The sequence below is a fragment of the Mus caroli genome, chromosome 9 (genome assembly GCF_900094665.2).
Source record: "Mus caroli chromosome 9, CAROLI_EIJ_v1.1, whole genome shotgun sequence".
Classification (NCBI taxonomy): domain Eukaryota; kingdom Metazoa; phylum Chordata; class Mammalia; order Rodentia; family Muridae; genus Mus; species Mus caroli.
The window spans coordinates 98,911,022-98,936,029 of record NC_034578.1 but is presented as its reverse complement, the minus strand read 5'-3'; the positions used below and the strand labels follow the sequence as shown (position 1 = coordinate 98,936,029).

Genomic DNA, 25,008 nt, shown 5'->3' with positions numbered 1-25,008 from the left:
GTGCAATTGGATTGGAGCAGAAGCTGTGTTCCACTCACCAGAAGTCTTAAGATCCTGTGGCGGGTGTTGTGGGTAGCTGGCGAGTGTCCTGTTCTTGGTATTCTTTACTGAGTGCTATTCAGAAACCCTTTGCCTGAGCCTGTATTTCACAGCATGTTTCATCTATATTTTTCTCCAGCAGTTTCAGTATTTTGGATCTTATGTCTAGGTCTTGGTCTGGTTTGAATTGATTTTTGTGCAGGGTGAGAGACAGTTTCGTTCTCCCACATGCAGCTTGCCCAGCACCGTGAGGAAGCTTCCTTAACAAAGCTGCCTCGGTATTGGCAGCTTTGTTAAATATCAGTTTTATGGAGCTGTGTGCTTCACAGTGGTCAGATCCATCCCTTAGTGCTGGGTCTTCTCTGGACTCACATGCCTCTCTGTGACCTCACTGAGAACCAGAGGCAGAATTTGGGCTCGGCCAACTAAAACACATCCCTTTGGTAGGAGCCCAGAAGAAACAAGACCGTGAATCCACAGTAGAAAACAACCATGTGAATGTCAACTCCTTCCCCAAGGCTCCCTTGGTCTGCGATGTCCTCCAGAAGCCACCTTCTTGTCAGAGACTGCCTCCTGCTTCTGCAGCTTCCCTGTCACAGTGGCTAACCCCAGCTGCCTGGCTGCCCCACATTCAGTCTGTGCTCAACACAGGACCAACCAGGAATCAAAAGCATCTCCTTTGAGGTCATGCTTTACAAATGCAAATTAATCTTACCAAGGGCAGACAGACAGTCTTCCATTTCATTTGTTCTTGGCTTGCTTTAGCTTAAAAGGATGCAGAGAGCTGGGGAGCCAGGCAGCCAGAGGGTATAGTTTCCAGAAAAAGCCACATCCAAAGGTGCCAAGAAGGGTGGGACAGGGATTTGCTACCGGGCACTTGCCTGTTTCTTTGTCAGATTTTTCTGAGTACCACTGCTGTGGGCTCTGCAGCCCCACCCCATCCTGGCACAAAGTTATCTTCTCTACCAGAACCAGAAACTAGTTTGCTAGACCTGCAACTCAATCCATTAAGAACAGAGGTGTTGCCGGGTGTTGGTAGCACACACCTTTAATCCCAGCACTTGGGAGGCAGAGGCAGGGGGATTTCTGAGTTCGAGGCCAGCCTGGTCTACAGAGTGAGTTCCAGGACAGCCAGGGCTATACAGAGAAACCCTGTCTTGAAAAACCCAAAATAAAAAAAGAACAGAGGTGTTTAGTTCTGAGACTCTGGGTATCATTGATGCTGTTGGTGACCATCACACTTAAAAGCGTCCTCATGACAGAATATCAACCACTATTATGGTGTTTATTATACTCTAGACCTTGGTATTTTTAAAGCAAAAAGACTCAAACCAGCACTGACCGATAGAAACACAATACGATCCACAAATATTTTAAAGGGGGATAAGAGGACTTGGGTGTCATCACTCCCAGGAAGCCTTCCTGGGTTCCCTCCGGCTGCATCATAGATGTCCTTCATCGTTCTACTACCAAAGGAAGCAGGCACTCTACCCTCCTGAGACTAGGCTCCCCTCCACAGGGACTTTGCCACCAGCTTTCCAGCTGCCATCTTTCTCTGCTGTCTTCAGCAAGCACTTTGGTGAGGAGGGAGGGTTGCTAAGAGAAGACACTAGCATACTACTGGCCCAATTCATTAGTTATTCTGGCAAGTGTTCCTGTGTTGGCCTTAGAGAAGGGAATCTTGGGTATGATCAAGCTGGAGCTTAGTATCTTTCCCCACTCCTCCTGGGTTTGGAGATTTGAAGCCTAGGGTAGGCAGATGCTGGTGGCTCAGGTCAGATGCCATTCACGAAGTCTTTGGGAGTCATGAGGGAATCCCATTGGGCCTCATCCTAAGATGTGATTGTAGGCTCCGAGGGAACTTAGGTATCAACCTGTGAAGCCAGGGGCTTGTGTCAGCAGTAGAAGGGAGATGCAGCACAGCACTGCCTCCAATAGCCCAAAGAGCCTCTACCCAGGCTTAGAGACCTTCACTTAAGTAATGAGAACTTGGTGTCACAGAAAAGAATTCCAAGAGGAGGCAGCTGGAAGCAGTTAATATGGTTTTTAAGCAGAGAAACATATGAGTCATGGTGTGGGCTTCTCAAGAGAGTCGTACTTTAAAATGTCTGTTCAATTATATGTGATTTTGTGGTCTTTTTACTTGTGTATATATATGTATATGCATACATAAATACACACATGCACCAGTATACCATAGAGCATGTGTGGGAACCAGAGGAGAGCTTAAAGAATTTGGCTCCCTCCTTCCACAATGTGGGTCTTGGGATCAAATTCAGGTGCCAGGCTTGGTACCAAGCACCTTCACCAACAGTGCCATCCCGCAGGCAGTTTAGTGGCTTTTTAAGTTACATGATTCAAAAGGTGTGATTTTCAACAAGATTTCAAGGTCAAAGTTTTAAAAGTAAGTGGAGTTTAAAATATAAGTAGAAAATGGGGCTAGGGAGACAGTCAGTAGGCAAGCGTGAAGATCTGAATTCAAATCCTCAGAACCCACGTAAAAGCCAAGCATATAGTGTGAGCCTCTGTAACCTGAGAGTTCCCACCAGGAGAATCCCCAGAGGCTCATGGGCCAGTGACAAACAGGAGCCAGTGAGTAAAGAGCCAAACAAGGTAGAGTGCAAAGCTGGCATCCCAGGTTGCCCTCTGAACTCCGCATATACATGGTGGCATGCATTCATATACACAAATGTGCACACAAATAAAAATTACTAAGCATGAAATATACGAGCTAGTCTCATGTTTTGTCTTATCGTACATGATGCTGTGAGGCTGTTGATAGGGTGCACTGTCCAGGTTTGCAGGTGAGGGAAAGGAGTCCTAACACAGCTAAACTCAAAGCTGTATTAGGACTGAGGTAAGCGTGTTACTGCTTTTAATATCCTTGTGCCAGGCATCTTGAAGGCAGTATCTTAGTCAGGGTTTCTATTGCTGTGATTAAACACCATGACCAAAAGCAACGAGCCGAGGAAAGAGTTTCTTTCAGCTGTGGTTCCACGTCACAGTCCATCGTCGCTAAGTCAAGTCAGAAGAGGAGCTCAGACAGGCCAGAAGTCGGAAGTAAGAATTGAAGCTGTAGACATGGAGGAAAGTTACTTACTGGCTTGGTTCCCATGGCCTGCTGAGCCTGCTTTTTATAGCACCTATGACTACCTGCCCCAGGGGTGGCACTGGCTTGGTCCCCATGGCCTGCTGAGCCTGTTTTTTATAGTACCCATGACCACCTGCCCCAGGGGTGATACAGCCCACAGTGGGCTTTCTTCCATCAATCAAAAAAAAAAAAAAAAAGTTCCACAAGCTTGTCCACAGGTCAGTCTCTCTCTCCACTGACTCTGCCAGTGTGGGGCACAAACTAGATCCTGGGGTAAGGAGCTTCCGTGTCCCCACATTCATTGACTTTCTCTGTTCTTTCTACCCTGCCTCAATTTGGATATCTCCCATAGACCTGTCCCTTGCTTCTTTGGAGGAGACCCTTCATAGAGTCCCTTGTCAGCTCTCCATACCCAGTTCTCAACAAAAATGAAAGGCTGAAAGCAGAGGCCTTGGGCCAAGAAGGGAAATCTCTTCTTACACCTTTATGTGGGTTCCAGAGATGGAACCCGGGTCACCAGGCTTGCATGGCAAGCTCCGTACCCACCAAGCCATCTCCTTGGCCCAACCCTGGCAATTCTGAGGAGTCAAGTGCCCCTCAATTTGGGACTTTTTCTGGTGTTTTATTATCGTGCTGAGATTACAGGCTTAAGGGAGCAAACAGCAAATGCAAGGTGCCACTTCATGTCAACATGTAAACTGTCATGGCGACTCTAGCACAGCCAGTGCTGGCTTTGATCACCTGGCTAAAGTTCTCAAGGAATGTGCTCCGTAATTTTAAAGTCTTGCTTTTTTTGTGAGGATTGGGAGAGGCGTTGAGACAGGTTTTCTCTGTGTAGCCCTGGCTGTCCTGGAATTCCCTCTGTAGACCAGGCTGGTTTTGAACTTAAAAACCCGCCTGCCTCTGCCTCCTGAGTGCAGGGATTCAAGGCATTCGCCACCACTGCCTAGCTGTCTTCCTTCATTTTTGACTGACTTGGGAACGCTATACTTTCCTTGTGGGTGAAAACATTTAAAATTCTTTTATTTTTGACACAGTTTCTCTATGTAACCTAGACTGGCCTCCACCTTGTAGCCTCCTGCCCGGGCCTCCCAAGTGCTGGGATTAGAGGTGTGTGCCAGCACACTCAGCATTTCAAGGCTTCCCTCCAGTCATTCTGAAATATGCAGCACCTTCATTCACTATAGTCACATGTTGCACACCAGGACCCCAGGGCTCACTGACAATGTGCCCTCTTCCTCCCACTGGCACTACTCTGGCCTCTTCTTAACTCGACAGAGTCCGAGGCCATCAGAACTTGTTCTCTCTCCTCTGATGACAACAAGGTGTCCCCTGAATGTTGATGACCCTGTTATCTTATTAGAGGCAGCCTTGACCTTTTCACTCATCTAATTCCAACTCTCACTTTGTCTGGGGCATCTCCAGGGCACCCATTCTCTTGCTGGTGCAGGCGCTCTCTGCGGATTTTCCTCCCTTCTAGAATAGAGCCTCTGCAGGAAGCCACGCCTTCAGTCTGCAGGAACCAGTTGCCTCCAGCTTTATTCTGTCCTGTGTGATAGGAGCTTTGTAACACTCCTACTATGTGCTTGCTCTCTTCTTCTTTGTGGGAGAGACACTGTACCAATCTCAGAAGTCACAGAGCTACAGAAAGAGGCGGGCCAGGAAGACATTTAAAGTCCATTTCTCCACCCCCAGCCCCATGTTGAGACCCACGATGGTTCCTGACTACTATGTAGGGGCGGTATCTCACTCACTACAGTTCCTAGCAAACCGCTCTTAAACTTAGGACTGAAAACCGTATTCATCCCTCGTTCCATTCATAAGACTGGAGTTGGAAAAGAGGGTCATTTGTCTCTGTCAAAGGTTTAGCTAGGAGGCTTGCTAAGGTGCTAACATCCACTTCCCCGCTGAGCCAGTATGTGACCTCTACAAGTTCACTAGCACTGAAGGCCAGAGTTCTGCCTCCGTTCCCTTCTATGTCGTCCCTATCCTGGGCTGTTCAGGTGTTCAGACAGCATGCTCACTGGCTTCGAAGAGTAAGTAGTACCCCAGGAACACAAGAAAGAGACCACACCCTTCATGTCTAGGCTTAGAAGTCACTCAGCCATAGTCACTGGTCCCACCATACTCAGGGGAGGGAACAAAGACCACCTCCGTAGGAGGGCCAAAGCCACTCTGAGGAAGATGAGCAGGTTTATATGTGCTGGGATGGTCACTTGTAGAAAATAAACATTCTACTTCAGACAGAGATTGCAGAGGGCCTCGTTCTTCTGCAGGTATTTACTGTAGCTCTTACTAGGTGGGAGGGCTATAACACTGAAGCACCGATCCAACCCTGGTGCTTTAGACAGAGCGCAGTTAGGAGGTAGAACAAGCCTTGGATCAGAGCTTACAAGCTCCCCAGCCCCTGGAACATTCCCAGCAAAGTTTTCACGACTGAGAAGCCTTCTAAGACTCCACGCGGCTTCTTGTTTGTCTGGGTTAAATCACAGTGACTAAGGCAGATAACCAAAGGCTGATGATAAAGGCACAGAGTTGCCTGTGTGTTGCTGCACCTGGGAACACAGAGTATTAAATTATGGTCATCAATAACAATGGCTGTATTCTCAATAACAATGAGATTGTCTTTATCTGACATTCCTCTGCTCATATAAGACATTTTCCTGAATCAAAGATCCCTGTCTTAAGACTCTCTCTCTCTCTCTCTCTCTCTCTCTCTCTCTCTCTCTCTCTCTCTCTCTCTGTCTGTCTCTGTCTCTTGAGCATTTAGGATCAAAGAAAGCTGAGCTTTTATGTGGCAACTTTTGGACCTTAGACAAATGGTTTAACCATATGATAGCTTGGAGCCAGTTGGGGGGTTGGGAGGCACAACCTAAAAGTGTATCCTGCATGTCTGTTCTTGTTCCTAGAAAAGGGGCTGTGGTGTGTGCGCGAAGGCAGGAGGAACCAGGGAAAGAGAAACAAAAGAGGGCATGAGCATGTGGTTGTGAGCACACTCGCATTTGCACGCATGCTCCCATGTGCACGTACCTGTTTTGCTAGAGAGCTGTCAGCCTCCCAGAGCTACAGCACAAGGTAAACTCACTTTGGCCAGAGGCCACAGGTGCGTCAGAGCACGCAGGCCCGACTCATGTGGTTTTCTTGCTTGCCTGTGTTCTAGAGACTGTGCTCTGGGAAGCAGTTCCCAGCGGAGCCATGGACCTCAGTCCGGCTGTTGAACCTGTGATCTCTGGACATTTCTGGAACCCACCAGGTTAGCTCAGAGGCCTGAGCAGAGAGAGCTTCTGCCCGTCTGCCCTGTGAATGGATGCCCAAATTGATGGGAGGGGCTTGTGGATTGTGGCTGCCTTGGAGAAGGGGAAGCAGCAAAGATTTGTGCTGCAAGCCCTTTAGTCAAGGTCAAGAGACCTGGCTTGCCTCTTGAGAGCTGTATCCCCTGAACTCAGTGATGCCTATTTAATTCTAAGCAAAACCATGCTCCAAAGAATTAGCATTTATTATATGTGGTCTTTATAGTAAAAAGGAGTCATTGGAGTTCAAAGGGCAGAGCACATTAGAGTTCTGGAAGCACACGGCATGTAATAAAGAGCCTGGGGACTTGGGAACATCAGTGGAATTAGCCATGAAGTGTGTTGGCCTGACTCGCTTCCCCATCTAACCCTGTGTAGCGGTGGTTAACCGTAAATCATTTGGGGGGGGGGGAGAAGAGCGTGCCTTCTCATCTGTCAGATGGGGGGATTAAATGTCAGTGGTCCAGACATCCTTTCCCAGTTAGAAGGTGATCTTGGGCATTAGGAAGTTCAGCATGTTTTCTTCATGGGCAGGGACCTACATCCTTGTCCAGGAGGATCCTCAGGTTTCGCCGTCTTACGGGAGAAGAGTGAGAGGACAGGAGAAAAGAGGCCCCAGCATACATTTTAAAGAAGCCCACTCCCTCAAAAATAACATCATTACATTCCTGTAGCCTTAAGTTCCAAATTCTTCTTCTTAGGGCCGGCTTCCCTTTGGCAGACCCTTTAAACCATTATACTCTGTTCTAGGTTTTCTTTGTTTGTTTGTTTAAAGATTTACTTATTTCATATACATGGTTATACTGTCGCTACCTTCAGACACAGCAGAAGACAGCATCATATGACCGTTACGGATGGTTGTGAGCCACCATGTGGCTGCTGGGAATTGAACTCAGGACCGCTGAAGAGCAGTCAGTGCTCTTAACCACTGAGCCATCTCTCCAGACGGTGTGGTGGCACACACTTATTATGTTCCAGCACTTGCAAGGTTAAGGCTAGTATGGGCTACATAAGGAGATCCTTTCTCAAACGAAAAAAGAAATAAAAATTAAAATGCTTGTAAAGAGGCTTAAAACGATAACAAAATATTTTGCTGCCATTGTTCGTGAATCTTAGAGTTGACTGGGCTCAGTGATGGGACATAAATAGTTCTGACTCCTGTGATTGCCTAAGAGAGGATTTAAAAGGCAGTAGACAGAATACCCTGGAGTGTGAAGGAGAATCTATTCAAGAAGTCATTTAAAATAATGAAATTAAGTCGAGTTGTTAGTATGAATTATCAGTATAACAAATGTGTGTATATAAGCTTAAATGTACCATTTTTTAGGTGAGAGAGAAAAACTCAGCCTAGAAAATGAATTCCCAGAGGTGGTAAATCATAGCCTCTGGCCATGCGGAACATGGAGGACCTCAAGCAGAGAAGGGTGGGGAATGTGGCTCAGTGGGCAAGCTTGCCAAGTTTACTTAGGGCTCAGGCTTCCATCGCCAGCACTGATAAACACCAAGAAAGGTGAAAGTGCAGTCCTTAGAGCCAGGGTTTGCCGAATCCCCGCTCACCATTCCTAAACTGTATGCTCACCAATGGGGTCTGCTGGCTTCCATCTGTCAGTTGCAGCATGGAGCTAAGAAGAGTACCTCCTGTCTGTCCATGTGCCTGCAAAGGTTTACCCTTCCAGCAATGTATGTGACATAGGAAATGCTCAGTACCTTATTAGCCACTTGGCTTGTCACCAGTCCTGTCCTTGCCTGTGCCAGGTGCAAATGCCAGTGCCCTACCAGGACTGTGGCAATCAACTAAACACGCAGGAGGAGGATGCCCTCTCCATCCCTTGAGATGATGACCCAAGCATGGAAATTTTCGGGAGGAGGAAGAGGCCTTCCTGTGACATCTGTCTGTGGGCACCCCCACACACTTATCCGTATTCTGACACATTTTAAAATTTTGGCTCTACATTTTAAGCATGTCAAGCTAGATTTTCATTTTAGTGACTCTTACATGTTTAGAATTAGAGTCTTGAGTCCATTATGCAAATAAATGCAAATGATATGCAAAGAGGCAGTCGCCCCAGATTGTGGGGAGGGGAGTGTGTAGACCAGTACAAAAGGCCTTGAATGAAAATTTGCATGTTTTAGGGGAGCCCCTGGTTGATGGCCTTGCACATGCTTGTGACAGTACACATCACAGCCTTAATTTGCTAACCTTTTGTGCAAAGTAGAAGAGTGTAAGCCCTTGTCTCATTTCCATATTCAAGGTGACAGTAAGGTTGAAAGAGGTTAGACAGTTCAACCCTGTAGCTATTTTATGATACAAATGAAAAATGGCTGTGAGCCAGGCCGTCTCTCCTTGTTTTGTGACTTTTAAATGGGGAAACATGAAAAAAATAGTCTCCCCATTCAGGGCACTCCACCCAAGCCTAGCCTGAGCTGATATGGTCAGGAACATCCGTGACTCAGAAGCCCAACCTCAGCTCTAATGACAGTTCCGGAAAGCCGCATCCCTAGGCTTATAAGGGTCCGTGATTCACCAAAGAATGATACCCCAGACTCAGATAGTATGCAAAAGCAAAGAGCATTTATTCTGCAGAAGTCCAATATGCAAGGTCTTCAAAGTCCATTGGCCAATGTGGAGACACCCAGGTGAGCTCCCAGGCCCAATTTAAAGCAGATTAGAGGATTTTCTGGGAGGGGTGGGAGACCTTTACCTTGATTGGTTGGCTCTTGGGGTATGGTGGGTCTTTGGGATTGGCTAGGCTTCTAGGGACATTCCAGAACCATTGTGGGGTGGTGGGTACTGGAAACTGTTGCTGACTCACTGTTCTTGCCTCAGGCCAGGTGGCAAGGCAGCTTCTGATTGGTTGTCCATGGCCTGTGGTTTTTCCAGTAACTGACTTGCCCAGTTCTGGGAAACAAAAATTTAGGCCTAGTCTCTGAACTGCCAGTTTAAAACCTGTCATGGAGTCAGCCTGGCTCCCAAAGCTTGTGGACAGTTCTAACAAAGTCTCCTCTCCCTATCCAATCATGTGTTACTTACATAACCTGGAGGAAGCGCCACGTGAGTTTTCTAAGTTTCATGAGCTCTCAGAGTATGAGGACATAGTTTAGAGCAAACAGCCACACCACACACACCAACCATCCAAGTGCTGCCAAACAAGCCACACCTGAGTCACTCCCCTGTTACAATGAAGAGGTTGGCTTAGGTGAACTCTAGGACCCCTCACTGTGATAACCAAAGTAAGGAACCCCTGGGCACTCCAGAAGAAACTTGAGTATTTATAGTAGCAACGATTGGAGACTACATTAAGTGATAGAGCAGTAACTTCACAGCCTGCTTAGAGAGGAGGAAAACTTCGGAGGAGTCTGGTACCTGAAGAGCAGCAACAGCAGCAAATACAAACTAGAAGCCACAGGAACTCAGCAAAGGGGTCGGCTGGGACGGATCTAAGCCCCTGCAGGCTCCCAGTGAGGAAACCAGGGGGATTTCTTTCTCTAAGCATTTTAAACCCCAGACAGCATAAACCTTGTGTTCTAGAAGGCTGCTGGCATTGTCCTGGAGCCCAGGTGGCTCTCCTTCCCACTGTGAGCCTGTCCCTGGGGCTAGCTGGTCTCTCTTTCCAAACTCTGTGCTGTTCTTGACTCTGAAGCCAAAGCAATATAATGTCCTTGGCTCTAGGTCTCTGAGTACCAGAGACACTCTGTGCTCCAGCTCAGCAATCCTCTGGGGGGGACTCTAGCTACTACAGCAGCCACCAAATGGACACAGTTTGTCACCTGCCAGCCCCTGCACTGAAGACCACACTAACTCAGCCACATGGTACCCAGTGGGTCTGGACCCAAGCAGCAGCCCTCAGTTAGGAGTCTCCTTAAGGCACATGATGCACGGTGCTCCCCATCAACTCACAGCTGCCCTCAGATCAAGTTTTCCCTGTTTTTCCAATCTCAGCCCCCTTGGCTGACTCTCAGATCATCTCCCAGTGTAAACCACTCACCCTCCCCATGCCCTCATCTTCATCTCTCCCCTTCCAGAAGGGTTCTAATATAAAATGCTTAATACTGGGATGCTGTAGGAAAATAGCACTCTCTGAAGGGCTTAAAAACTCACAGGTACTTATTTCCTCAAAGCTTTGGAAGGCTGGAAGCTTAAGATCAAAGTAGTTCCAAGGTTGGCCTCTTGTGGTACCAGCAGTTGGCCCTCTGCCCCCACCCCCTGCATCTCTGGCGGCAGTTAACTAGGAAGGCGTATGCTTTAGAGATCGCCCTGGTAGCACATGCTGCTGCGACTGTGTGACCGCACACACTTTGCCTTGTCTCCCCGGGCTTTCATTTCCCACCCTGTCAAGTGGTTGCTAGGGAGAAAGCAAGCGTGATTCAGGACCGACTTGAATGAGCAGAATGCACTGCGAGTGTGTGGGCTGACTCGTGAATGGAAGCGTAGAAACCCGGCTTGCTTAGGGGGAACCATTGCCTCTGCTAAAAACCAGGTCGCTCAGCCTCCCCGGCATGGGCTTAGCTGTGAATATTAGGTCCAAGGGTTATTCCAAAAACCACTACACACCGGGTACTGCTCCAGGCTCTCTGGAGTTCCTCCCTCCCTGTTAACCTTGAGACTAACCAGAGATTTGTCAGCTCCACCAGACACCAAGAGTCAGAAGCTGGGTCCTGCCTTTCCTACCAGACTCCCGTGAGGCCCAAGCAGGACTCCCACTGCTAGCAACTTTGCTGCCTATCCCAGAATTCGTGTGGGAATCCTACCCATGACACCAGTACAGCCCCTTGCCCTGCTAGAGCATGGTGAAGTCCAGAAAGGCTCTGAGAGTCGTCAGACAGATGCCTACCCACTTCCTGGGGTCTCACTAGGGTTAAAAGAAATCCAATAACAAAGGAGTGCAGAGAAACCTGGAGGTGCTGACACATCAGAATCAGACCCTGGAAAATCCCCCTCCACCCAGCATCAGCCAGGACCAGCTCTCCCTGGTTCAGCTCTTAACACTCAGGAGACCAACTTGGAACAGAATGCTCCTCAAACATGGAAGGTTACCACCACCAGTGACCACCCCTGTGGCACTGAGCCACGGGGTGTACGGTTATGACATACACGTCATATAAATAACAACCATGAACAGGTCAGAGCAAAGAGGCACATTGGTCCCTGGATGCTGCAACAGCCAGACTCGCAGCCTGGGATGTACGAGTTTAGCGGCATATGGTGCTGTGATTATAAGAACCATTTGTATTTAAGAATGCTTTCAAATTAATGGGTTTTTTTAAATGCCTTTGCATTTTCTCAATAAACTTATTCACACACATTATTATGCATCCTTTTTTTTTAAAAAAAATCATTCAGAAGGGCTCCTCCTACTCAAAAAGACCAAGTAGCACCAGTGACTTTCCCCAAGTTCAGCTACACAAGGAATAACGGGGATAGCACTTGCTGACAAACTTCCAGCAGCCAATGGTCTTCACTGATGTAGTATTTTCTATCCCAGACTGTACTACAATGCTAGGGAAGCTAGATCTGCTTGCCCTGTCTAGACCAGTGCCCTCTTCTGCCCATCACACTCCTATGGCACCAGGGCATCTCTCTGCCTTACCTCAAGGTCATCGGTGGACCTCACAAGAGCTGTTTGTGCTCTGGGGTGCCAGGAAGGTGCCAGGAACAGAAGCATGGGGCAAGCCGGTCTAAATGAGCAGGGGCCTAACGTTGGCACTTTGTTACTGTTCAAGAAAAGGAGCTCTTAAGCACTTGGGCGGCAGAGGCAGGCGAATTTCTGAGTTCGAGGCCAGCTTGGTCTACAGAGTGAGTTCCAGGACAGCCAGGGCTACACAGAGAAACCCTGTCTCCAAAAAAAAAAAAAAAAAAAATGTAAATAAAGAAGAAAAGGAGCTCTGAGTGGTGGCTCACAGGTCCTGTGGTCCTTGACAACTCCCCAGCTGCAGGTGACGTAGAAGCAACAAGTGTCCTAAGCTCCCCCTCCCATCCCAAGGTGATGCACTGAGGTAGAGGGCTGATGCATTCTGGGTAACTGGGGAAAGGATAGGATTGGCTGGGCTGAGTCACCTGATGCTGCTATCTTTCCTAATGTGTAGCATCCTGCTTCTTCATAGACTTCCCCCAGGTGCACATGCGGTTCTTGTGCCTCAGGGGGCCAACGTGGGCCTAAGGAATGCCCCAGGTATCCTTCCTACATCCCTGGAGCTTTCTCCAGGTCCTGGGTAAGGAAGATCTGTCTGCGAGCAACACTCTTGTTCCTCACCTCTCTCCTCTCTCTCCTCCTCCAGGCTTTCTCCTGACCTTGGCACTGACCAAAGCACTGGTACTCGCTGTACAGGAACCATCTCCCAGGGAATCTCTACAGACCCTCCCCCCAGGCAGCCCCCCAGGCACCATGGTGACAGCACCTCACAGCCCTACCAGACTCTCCTCTGTGCTGACACTGAATCCTACACCTGATGGACCCTCATCACAGGCTGCAGCTACTCTGGAAACTACAGTATCTCATCCAGAAGGGCACCCTCCTACAGACACCACGTCCACAGTGATGGGGACAGCTGCCGTCCCACATCCCGAAAGCCCTCTGCCCGCAGGGTCCCCTCCAGCTGCCATGACAACCACACCCTCCCACTCAGAGAGCCGCCCCCCAGGGGATGCTGCCCCCACCACTACCCTGCCAACAAAGCCAGCAGGAACCACCAGCCGCCCCACGGTGGCCCCACGGGCCACCACTCGTCGGCCCCCCAGACCTCCGGGCTCTTCCAGGAAGGGGGCTGGTGGTTCGTCTCGCACTCTCACACCTGTACCCGGTGGACACTTGGCCAGGAAGGAAAGCCAGAGGGGACGAAACCAGAGCTCAGCACATCTAGGGCCGAAGCGTCCTCTGGGGAAGATCTTCCAAATCTACAAGGGTAACTTTACAGGGTCTGCGGAGCCAGACCCCTCCGCTCTCACACCCAGGACCCCACTCGGGGACTACTTCTCTTCGACCCAGCCCCAGACAGTGTCTCCAGCTACAGCACCCAGAAGCACCTCACGGGTGCACCCCACAACTTCCCTGGTACCTGCAAAGGACAAGCCAGGCCTTATCAGATCCAACCAGGGGAGTGGCCCCATCCTTACCAGCCCAGGAGGGGAGCCAGCTGCCACAGCAGCCTCAGGTGCCCCTGCCAGTACACAGCCTGCCCCAGTGCCTTCTCAGAGCCCTCATGGTGACGTGCAGGACAGCGCCAGCCACAGTGACTCTTGGCTTGCTGTCACACCTGACACTGACAGACCCACGTCTGCCAGCTCCGGGGTCTTCACGGCTGCCACAGGGCCCACCCAGGCTGCCTTTGATGCCAGTGTCTCAGCCCCTTCCCCGGGCATCCCTCAGGGACCATCTGCAACCCCTCAGGCCCCAACCCGGCCCTCTGGGGTCTCAGAAAGCACTGTTTCTCCAGCAGAGGAAGAGGCTGAGGCCTCCCCCATGACTACTGACAGGGGTCCCAGACCTCTCTCCACAGTGCTGTCCACAGCCACGGGCAACTTCCTCAACCGCCTGGTCCCTGCTGGGACCTGGAAGCCGGGGACTGTGGCCAACATCTCCCACGTGGCTGAAGGGGACAAGCCCCAGCACAGAGCCACCATCTGCTTGAGCAAGATGGATATTGCCTGGGTCATCTTGGCCATCAGTGTCCCCATCTCTTCCTGCTGTGAGTACCCTGCTCTCTCCCCTCCTCTCCTTCCATCATCTTTCCCATCCTCCACATTCTCTTGCCCTTGAGTTAGGCAGTCCCACTGACAAAGAGATAGCAAGGCAGAAATCATGGACCATCCCGGTCTCTGGTCCTGGGTATGGCTCAAATATCCGTGGATCATAAAGCCATAATTCCTAAAGCTTAAGAGATGCGGTGTGTGTGACACTTTAAAGGTACTTTTAAGCCAACCACATGAGTTATAGAAAGAAACACCAAACGAGCTAAGGGATGTGGCTTGCCTAGGATTCAGGTGGCAGGGAGACCTGCAGACCTTCCTGCCTGGAGTTTTGTTGATTAGGCACCAAGACACCATGGGTGGCGGCTGACCATGAAGAGTCACAGGCTATAGCTGGAAGAGCCATCACCGTCCTCTGCTGTTTCTCCGTCTTGTCTTTTTTTTCTCCCTTCCACATCTCTCCTCGTTCACCTAAGAAAGAAGGGATAAAGCTTCCGTGTGCCAGAAAGTCCCACCAGCTTTGGCTAAAGCACAGTTCTCAATGCACAGGCTAAATTAAGGCCTTGGAGTTATGTGGATTTTAGCTCTTCTCCATCCATATACCACCCAGCCTGCTTTAACCTCCATAGTTATGTGAGCTCTGTACACTGTGGACCTGATTGTTACAATTCTCTATTCCATGGCAACCAGCACCTGTCTGCAGCAACCTGTCCTCTGAAAGAGAGGAGTCAGAGGGTATGCTCAGGTCCCATCAAGACCCTGCCACCATGGCCTCTGAGAACCTTAAAAAAAAACCCTTTATGTCTTCTTATGTCACACTCTGTTCTCAGAGAATCTTTGCTGGACTCGGCTCCACCCTACCACAAATGGTTACCATTAAAGGTGTCCCCTCTGCTTCTCACCCCTCCACACATACAAGCATACACACAGCCTGTTCTCTGACCTTTCACGTTCTTCCCCACTTTCTTGAGGACCTCAAGTTTGCCTTCTTGTCGTGTGCGCCCAGAAGTCCTGAGTAATGTCTTCCCAAACCACATTACTGTCCACTTAACAGTCCCAGAGGCACTGGAGTGACTCTCGGGGGCAATTTCCTCGCCTTATCCATGACCCTCAGCATCTTCTTCTGTATTGCCCAAGCTCACTACATCTGTAGCCTCTGATTGGTCACCTGGTTCCCCAGGAGGACAGCATTGCACACGTGCCCACCTGTGCCAAGTGGGGGAACACTTTAGCCACACTAACAGAGCCTGTGCTGGCATCAGCTCTGTTCACAAACAGACTTCATATCACCCTATGGGTTCATCTTGGTCTTAAATGAAACCCCAAGGCTTCCTTCCCATGGGGAGGCTGTGAAACCAAGCCAATAACACCCTTCCCTCTTGCCACAGGGAAGGCTTAGGCCCTCAGCACAGCCAGCTTTCCACCCATCTCCTCTTTACAAGTATCCCTTCTCCCAGCTTGCTGGGGAAAAACAACAACAACAAAACTTGTGTTGAGGCTGGAAGGCTACTCCTACTCCAGGACCCAGTTCAGGGAATGTGTAAAGTTGGCCATGAGTCAAAAGCTGACTTTGATGTGTAGTTAGCAATTGATCATTCAGCAGACTTCACTGAGGGAACACACACACACTTGGTGGGTGAAGCAAAGCTCCTACTACCTAAGACAACACTTGTCTGTGTAAGAAAAGGATTACCTTATAGCCACAAGTTACATATTCTCCAAAAACAATCACCACAATAACATAATTCTTTAAGGACAGATTCATTACACAAAAGGACATTACATCAGGATTATTGGTTATGTATTCTTCTTGAAACTCATACCTAAACATTTCCCTTCTATCTATCTCCCCACAAGTTCATTGAAACCCCAAAGCAATAACTCTTTTGTCATTGATTAACAGGGTTTAAGCAAGCCAGTCTATAGTAGCAAGTGTTTTCCTATGCTTAGCTGATGACAATTTGTATTTGCCAAGAAACAGATCATCTGTCTTACTATTTTTAAAGTCTTGTTCAGCTAAACCGGCTAATCATCTATCCTATATTCTTATGCTCATAATAGAATTCTTTACTCTTTCTCATAGCCCTGTCTTTTCATGGTACACACCCAAATCTATGGCCACATCCCTAGATCACAAGATCCAGGAGCTCAGACCCAGCCTAGAATGAATGTTTTCTTTGATCAATATCTTGTCCCAAGCCTATTTTTCTCTTCCAAGTACCACTACATGCTTGTGACACAGGAAAGCTTGCTGTGTTCCTTTTCTAACTTATGCAGCCCTCACTACTCTACAAGGAGGAGGCAGGTTCTATTCTTAATTCTAACTTTATTATATCTCTCTGCCATAACACCTTAGACCATCTCCTTAAACTCTCTATCAACTACCCTAACTTCCTAAAACATTTAAATCAAATCAGGAATTCTATGAAATCATTAATTCATTTAAATAATATTTTACAAAAGTTCATCTTCATATTGATATGCAGGAAACTTACTCAGTAGAGTGGGCTGTCTCCCAAGAAGCAATGACAGCAGACTCTATAGGTAGAGAGGGTCTCCCCACACCCACTCACACCTTGCTAGATTCAGAAAGAACTGCAACATCAAGGAGCAATCCAGAGATAAACCCCCTAGGGCTGTGCCTCTCCTAGGTACATCCATCTCAGCTGTGCATAGTGGACCATAGGCTGTGATCCCTGCTTCTGAAATAGGAAGGAGGTTGAAAAAACTTAGCACGTATTAATAAGCAAATTATTAACAGTCACACGTGAGAAGTAGCTGCTTTCTAATCTCCCAAGTGTGTCAGACGCCCTCGATTATAGTTGGGATCCCAGGATTGTCTTAATGCTCTGTTCCTACACTAGCTAAAGAAAATAAACACATAAATAGACACACAGCACCGAGGTGTCAGGAGACTCTCTGGTCATCACCCGCACTGTTAAGTTAGAAAACCGACGTCAGTCAAGGCAGGGCAGACACAGCCTAGAACTAAGGACAAGTCGAAGCTGTAAGAGGAGCCTTCAGGTGCTGGGGGGCAGGGGTAGGACACTCTAAAGATCTGATTGTGTCCACACTGGCCTTTTATAGCCCAAGGGATCAACAGAGTCCACTTCCTTTATGTTTCTACCTGGGTCCTGACTGCCCCCACATCAACTCTGTGCCCTTGGTCACAGACATAGCCCCTATGGGCCATCCTCGGCCATTGTCAGGGAATACTTAAAAGTATCAATCAGTCTGGTCTCAGGACCCTAGGTGTTGTTTGGACTGTTTCCATAGTCCTGCTCCATCTAATGACCAAACCAGCTGGGCTCCTCCAGGTCTGAAGGCTCATGTTTCAACCTTCCCTGCTGTCTGTGTACCCCAGACAGAGCACCTCTGCAGACCTTACAGCAGACTCTCCAGCCAGGCAGACTGGTACCAAAGTGCAGGTGTAGAATTTTATCACCGCTGGTGAAGGGGCTGGGAGAGAAGCCAGGTTTCACAGAGCAGCAAGAGGCTTGCCCTGAGCTATGCTTTCTCCAGCTCATGATTCCCCTGGTTCTAATGAGGGAGGGAGGAGTATATTGAACTCAAAGCCTGCACAGCAATGGAGGGTCAGCAGCCCTCCCAATAGCTGGAAGGGCATCAGTGTACAAGGGCTGAGGAGTGCTCTGTCTCCTGAGCCCTGCCAGATACTTGCTGCCAGCTCTGCTTCAGAAGAGAACTAAAATTGACTGGCTCCAGGCCACTAGGAGCGAGGGCCAGGAGCCATGTGGCTGCTGCGCTGGTCTCTGCTGCCACCATCAGGATGCACAGGTCCTGCTGCCTCCTCTTAAGCCTCCGGCCTGCCAGTGGTCATTACTCACTATTGTGTGCTTTGGGTTTTCACTGAACAGTTTGGAGGCTCTGCTGAGCTCCCTCGGCCTGCCTCACACTGTGGAGTGTTTTCTCCCAGCCTCATCTGGGAGAAGATGGAGCTTTAGGGAGGGTTAGATAAGGAAGCCAGAGCAGAGACAGATGTGCTGCATCACCAATGCAAGTTCAGCCTGATAGGGCAGAGGAGAGCCACTCCCTGACCTTGATACTCACCCCAGAGCAAGGCTTTTTCCAGGCTCTGGACCATTAATCCAATATTCCAAGGGGTGTTTTAGGACCCATAATTCTTAGCTCTGCTCATTGTCCAGTGAATGTTAAGCATGAATACAAGCATAAACATGTGCCTGTGTGTGTGTGTTAGGTGGGTAGTCTCTTTGGAATTATGGACCAATGGGAGGAGGTGGTGAGGAGAAGGCAGATCTCATCCTTAAATTGTCACTCTGGCCATGACCCACTCAAGCTAAACTATAGCTATCTCTGGGCTTTAAGGTAGTATCCCCCTGCTAGACTTCTAACCACCTAACCCCCACATGCTAAGGTGAGGAGCTGGGCACTAAACCCTCTTAGGGACATAAGAGCTGAAAACCACCCTGTCTTCTGTCAGTTGAATCCTTTATGGAGTGCCCTGAAGTGCTAAAACCAGCTTGTGGAATCAAACACGCCTGCCCACAACCCAGCCCTGGCAGCTCTTGACTGTGGACTTCACCAGCGGTCCTACGCTTTCTCTTCTCTTGGATGAGAGAGACGTCTGCTGTGTCAGTTCAGGTCCTTCAAAGGGCAGATGCCAGGCAGCTGTACTATATATAAAATACCACCCAGGGAGAGCTGGAGTGAGCGAGGCAAGCCCTATGCAGCCATGCAGGCCTTGAGACACAGAAGGAGATGGGAGATAAAGGAGGTGGAACAACGTCTGAGTGTTTCTGCTGGGTTGGTGGAAGCCTTGAGCTGTAGAGGGATCCCAAGAGACTGCGCATGCTCTTGACGGCCCTGCGGTAGTCCGTCCTGGTGCAGGTGTCAGGGATGGTGGTAAACCTGAAGGGGCAGCAGGATTTGGGCAGCGCATCTCCACACACTTGCAATGCTTACCCCCTAGACACGTGAAAATCAGAGCCAGTATGCATGGAGGGTCTTCAATCAGGGTTTGCTGTGGGGAGGGAGCTCAAGAGACAGCAGAGAGGAGGGGTGACTGCCACTCATCCTGTGTGGATTCAGGCCCGGCAGCTGGCAATGCAGCAGGTATTTGGAAAGGTTGGATCTTCCAGGGGAACCTGTGGGGCTTTGATCGCTTCTCAGAGCCCACAGAGTCCTGTCATGTGAACAGAGTACACAGGGTCCCGGCTTCATACCAGTGACCCTTCCATCTATCACTCATCTGATAAGTCACAGAAGGTTCGTTACTGGGAAACCCACGAGAGCTTGCTTAACTCTCAGGGCTGTTCTAGAACTACGGACGGAGGGGGCCCCCCCACTCATTCCCCGTAGGGTCTCAGTGGCTGTTGCCTTTGGAAACACGGAGCGGTTGATTCTTTAACTAAATGGTTAAGTAGCTCACACCTTGTACTCACTGTGTAGCTGACAGAGGGCTTCTAAGGCCGAACTGTGTGTTCCCTCTAGTGTTCAGAGTAATGGGAGATAATCAACACCTACTCAAAGATTACCACAACCCGTGGTCCTGGTGGTGTAATTAGCTGGGTCTTGATCAACTTCAGTGATCTTCAGTTACTTCTGTGGGTGGGTGGAAGAACACTCATGTCTTTCTCTCACCTTGGCTGTGCCGGCTGAAGAGGCCTGTAAACTATGTAGCGCTGAGAGCATGTTAGCCTCCTCTCTCTTGGATGAAAGGTTAGAATAGTGAAGTTATAGTTCTAAACACAACTAGAGCATTCACCTTGAGACTGTCATAGTCACAGAGCCCAGTGTCTCTTTCTGCAAAGGCTGGGAAGTTCCCAAGAGAAGTGGATTCAAGCCACAGAGCCTCCCACACATTACACAGGATGTCTGCACCTTACACAGGCTCGAGCTTCCAGTCAGGGGCATTAGGGACTCGGACATAGCAGTAGGCACATGTGGCCTTGGGAGGCTCATCTCTAGGGTTCCCACTTCCTACTTTTCAAACTAAGACTCACAGGTGGGAAAGGCAATCAGGAGCGGGGCAGAATTCTGCTGCGTGCAGGATTTCGTCTGGCCTGCACAGAGGCCGAGAGGTTAAGCAGCTTGCCTGGGCCTTGTGAGTAGTGTGTTGATGCCTGGGTTCCGATTCCAGCTTCCACAACCATTTCCTCATGACCGGGCAGTCTCTAAGACCATCTCTGTCTCTTTGATCTCGCTTGCTTGTTTGTAACAACTCAGTGGGTCCAATCACAGGTCCCTACCCCCCTTCCTCAGAGACGTGGCTTGTAAGGGCATCCTTCTCCCTGACACCCTGTTTGAAGTCTGTGGCAGTGAAGTGTGTGATGTACTGTCAGATACCCTCACAGGCCAGCAGGTGGAAAGTGACCGCTTGTCCCTGCCAACTCCCACATCAGCAAAGCTAAAGAACCGCCCACCCCCTCCTCACTTCCAAAGTGTTTCTGTGTCTTCAGAGACCTGGTTCTACTGGCGTCACGTGCCCTGGCCATTTCCCGCTTGATGTTTCAGAGACAGAGTCTGGTGGCTCTGAGGAATAAAGATACCAGGGAGGAGGGAGAGAGGGCATCTGTGACAGACATGGTGTCTCTGAGCAGGGTGAAAGGATGCCCTAACTATGCCCCGTTTACACTTTGGGCTTAGCAGCCCTTTCTGCCCCTTCCTGGGCTGTGAGAAGAAGGGAAAGACGAAGCCACAAAGTTTGAACAATCTGACACCAGCCGTCTCTGAAATCCCCTTCAGCCCGTTCAGCAGCCCCCTCCATGTGTCAAGGGCTTTTTAAAAGCTACTCTTAGAGGCATGATTAGCAACCTGGAAGCCTTTCTTTCTGGCCAGAGCAGATAATGCAAACTGCAAATAGAAGCTGCCTCCTGATCTTGGTTGGAGATCATTCCAGAAAGGCCAGTGGGGGCATACAGAATGTTCCAGTGACCCCTCGGGAATGGAACTTGGGCTCTAAGATCTCAGCTCATAAATGTGCCAGTTTCTACACCCTAAGTAATAAGCCTGTAGTGGTCAAGTCCTCAGATTGCTTCTGTGGGAGATGGCCCTCTGCTGCCCCCTGGTGTTGGCCTCTGAACAGAGCAGCCTGGGCCCCCATTCTCAGGCACTAGGACACTGTAGAGACCAGGGTCACCTGTTACACAATGTGAGGGGCCAGGCTCAGAAAAGCTGGGCTGCAGTCACCTCAACAGGGTGAGCCCTTGTGTTGCCCTTGAGCAGAAACCTGAGTGTTAAAGAGCAGAAACTTTGGAGTCCACACACCCAGCTTTGCTCCTAAGCCTATTGATAAAAATGACTTATCTGGAAATTATGAACTCTAATACTGACTCCACGAGGTCAAAAGGACCTTTGTAGCTATCAATGGATAATGTCCCTGAACTACAAGTCCTATATGACTGGCTGGTCACATCTTTTTAACTGAGCCTCGAGCTTTTGTCTAATGCGTCTATATCTGTCACCCCCTGCTTCAGCAGAGATCTCTCCACGGTCTGAGTCACTGAACACAAATGCTGATCTTTGTCCCCAGCAGATGAGCAAAGCCCTTTCTTGGTGCATCCTTAAAGCACAGCACAGCAGCAACCACAAATGCCACCAAGTCACATGTAGCCTCCCTTCCGACAAACCCCTGGGGTATACCTATCAACACTTCCTGGCTTCCCCTCCTACCTCCCCGCCCACTCTCCAGGCCATACTGCACTTTTTCTCACACACACCTGGGCTGTCCATAGGTGCTGTTGGTCCTTTGCACGGTGCTGTTCTCCAATCCTGGAATATGCTGTCTGTCTGCACAGAGCTGTCTCCTCCCCTGGATGCCAGCTTTGTGACTGAAGTGGCCTTTCACGTGTCCCCTCATCATCTCTTACTAAATAGCCATCCTAGTGACATCTCCCAATTCCTTTTATTACCTATGTATCAATAGCCTGGCCTCTTCTGAGAGCACACAGTAGGATAGACCGGTAGGAAAACTGATAACTGTTAACAGTTTTTCTAGTACACAGTAGGTACTCAAAATCAAGGTAGTGGTTGACATATGGGGGGTGGGGGGTGGAGCTTTTACCGAAGTGCTTATCTTAAATGCACAAATCCCTGGTTTCAGTCCCCAGCACTGAAACCAGGAGTGGTGCCACAGACCCGTGATCCCAGGACCCAGAAGCTGCAGTCAGTAGATCAGAAATTCCAGGCCGTCCTCAATCACACAGTGAGCTCGAAGCCAGCCTGGGATACATGAGTCTAAATGAACACGGAGGCTGGGGGCAGGATGTCCTCTGCACCCCTCTGACACTAAGTCACTTGTCTCCTCCCTCTGCCTCTCTCTGACTGGGCCTCTCTCCACAGCCGTCCTGTTGACAGTGTGCTGCATGAGGAGGAAGAAGAAGACAGCCAACCCGGAGAACAACCTGAGCTACTGGAACAACGCCATCACAATGGACTACTTCAACAGACACGCGGTGGAGCTCCCAAGGGAGATCCAGTCCCTAGAGACCTCAGAGGTAACCGTCCCCCAACCTGCACAGAAAGAGCAACAAAGTAGCCGCTCAGAGGGCCTGCTCCTCTGCAGAGCTCACTGGATCAGGGGCTTCCTTCCCCCAGCCCTACTGAGCTTGGGGTCTGATTCTGAAAAGAGCCCACCACTACCACCACCACCACCCCAGGTGCTTTCTGCACACTGGAGTTGGGAAAGCTGTTCCCAGAACTTCTCCAATCTGGGAATAAGTAACAAATGTTTATCGAGGACTGGTTTTGTAGCAAGCAGTCTCTGGGAATTGAAGAGGAAAACATGCTCTCAGGAGACTTCCAATTCTGAGCTGTGGCCCCGGAGACTAGACGAAGCCTGGTGTCACTCAAAAGCAAACCGAATTAAAAATAGTACTAGATGAGGTGCAGTGGGCCCAGGGGAGGAAGCCCTCCCAAGAGCACAGGGATTACTGGGCTTCACTCGGTGTACCCACAAAGGGAGACAGATGGTCCAAAGGAAGGAGATGGTCCAGGAGAGCGGTGAGGGGGAACTGAGTTATTGTAACGGGGAACCCTGATGGTGCAGGCTGCCTTCCCTGTTCCTCCATTCCCAGGGCATCTGGGGTGAGCTTTGATGACTGTGACTGTAGCTACATTGTTCCCTTGTCCAAACTCAGCTGATCTAGTCCCTTAGAGTTTTTAAGTGAACTGTGAAGGAGACCTGCCGTCGCATCTTAGCATCTTCCGCTTTCCTATCCTGGTATTTACCCTGTGACAGCCAGCCTGATGTTAACTCCGCATCACACTCTCCCTACCTCCTGCTTGCCATCCCTAGTCCTGGCGGCTCTTTCTCAGGCCAAGAGTATCCAGTCCTGTGCTGTGGGACCTCTCATCAACAAGTCCCCAGCTCAGCCACTCACAGCTCCTCTTGTGTTCCCCTCAGGTGTATGGCATAACTGCTACACCACCAGTGCCATATCTGTCTGCAGCTCTGATGTCTCCCCCACCCTCAGCCACATCCCTACCTAACAGATTCATTGACCCAACCTGGAACCATTCATTGATGCCCTCCTGGTCCCAGTCCCAAGCTCACCTGGTGTCCCTGGTTGTGTTCATGACACTGCTGTAGTCCCCCGAGTCCACCTCGCACGCTCTCAGCCAGTCTGTTGGCAGATTCTATTGGTTCTTGCTAAGCATGAGCTTAGCCTACCCTGGTGCCAGTCTATTGCCCTCTCCTCACGCTCTGATGGCTACATTAGACTCTGGAATGATCTCCCATTCTATCATACCTCCTGCAGTCAGTCCATCAGGACAGGAGCCAGATGATCTCTCAAAAGCATCAACCCATTGGCCATGGACCCCAGCTCCCAAGTGGATCCTTGGGGCACCATAAAGAGAAGCTAAAGTTAGATGTAGGATGCTATGGTCCCAGCACTGGGGAGGTAGAGGTAGGAAGATCAGAAGTCCAGGCTACTTAGCTACTTTGGGAGTCCAAGGCCAGCTTGGACTACATGAGACCCATAAGAAATGAAAGGAGGGAAGGAGGGGGAAGAATGGAGAAGAGAGAGAGAGAAGAAAGGAAGGCAGAGGGGAGAAGGGGAGGAGAGAGAAAACCCCAGAATCCATGTAAGAATCCAATTGTAATGGTACACAAGCTTTCCAGTACTTGGGCAACAGAGGCAGAAGAATTCCCAGGACTTGCTGGCCAACCAGCCTTGTGCAATCAGCTAAGCCCCCAGTTCCCAGTGAGAGGACCTGGTTCAGGCTGACTCCTAAGGAGCAACACCTGAGGTTGACTTCTCGACCGCATGCAAAACACACACACACACACACACACACACACACACACACAATTCCTCTTTCTGGTCTCTTCATGAGCTAGTCTCAGACCACCCCCACACTCCCCTGGCGGCTCTAGGCTCTTTGCTCTGTACAGAAAGCCCATTCCCCACAAGAGCTTTGCTGTTAAGCTTAACTGGACCTCTCCCCCTAATGCCTAGGCCATCACTTCCTACAGGTCTCTCTAAGGAGCCCTTCCTGGACTGCCCTCAGCCCATTAGAGACCCACCCTCCTCATTCATCCCCAGGCACTGCAGCCTGCTGCTCTTGGGACACATTTCTTTCCCTCTCCTTGCTGAGGGCAGGAGCCTTGTGTGAGTTCACTTCTCAGTTTCCTGTATCCACGGGCTGTGTCTGGCCTGGCCCACAGTGCTCCGCAGCAGACATGCAGTAGATGAATGAGCCAGGAATAAAGGCTCCATGACTCATCCCCCAGTTCAGAGACTGCTACACAGTAGCCACTCCACAAAAGGGTATATGTAGCCAAAGCATAGGGAGCAACACAGGCTCCATGAAGGTTTCATGGATGGGGAAGCCAGCATACATTCTTCTTCTAGTTAAGTGAAAAACTCGAGAAAGGCTTGAATCTGGGTGGTGAGGCATAAATGCCTTATATTTTCTCTAAA

The 25,008-nt window shown here is 49.7% G+C and overlaps 1 protein-coding gene across 6 annotated transcripts in view; it reads left to right on the top strand.

Moving 5' to 3' along the window:
- The window catches only part of Tmem108 (transmembrane protein 108), a 274,217-nt gene that overhangs the window by 245,447 nt on the left and 3,762 nt on the right, over positions 1–25,008 (top strand). For 3 of the 6 annotated variants that reach the window (XM_029481061.1, XM_029481062.1, XM_029481063.1), the window contains 3 exons: positions 6,291–6,383; positions 12,697–14,103; positions 22,424–22,578. In XM_029481061.1, coding sequence (XP_029336921.1) covers positions 6,291–6,383; positions 12,697–14,103; positions 22,424–22,578 — 1,655 coding nt within the window. The remainder of the gene's footprint in view (positions 1–6,290; positions 6,384–12,696; positions 14,104–22,423; positions 22,579–25,008) is intronic. The other 3 variants (XM_021172800.2, XM_021172799.2, XM_021172798.1) reach the window with 1 other exon arrangement.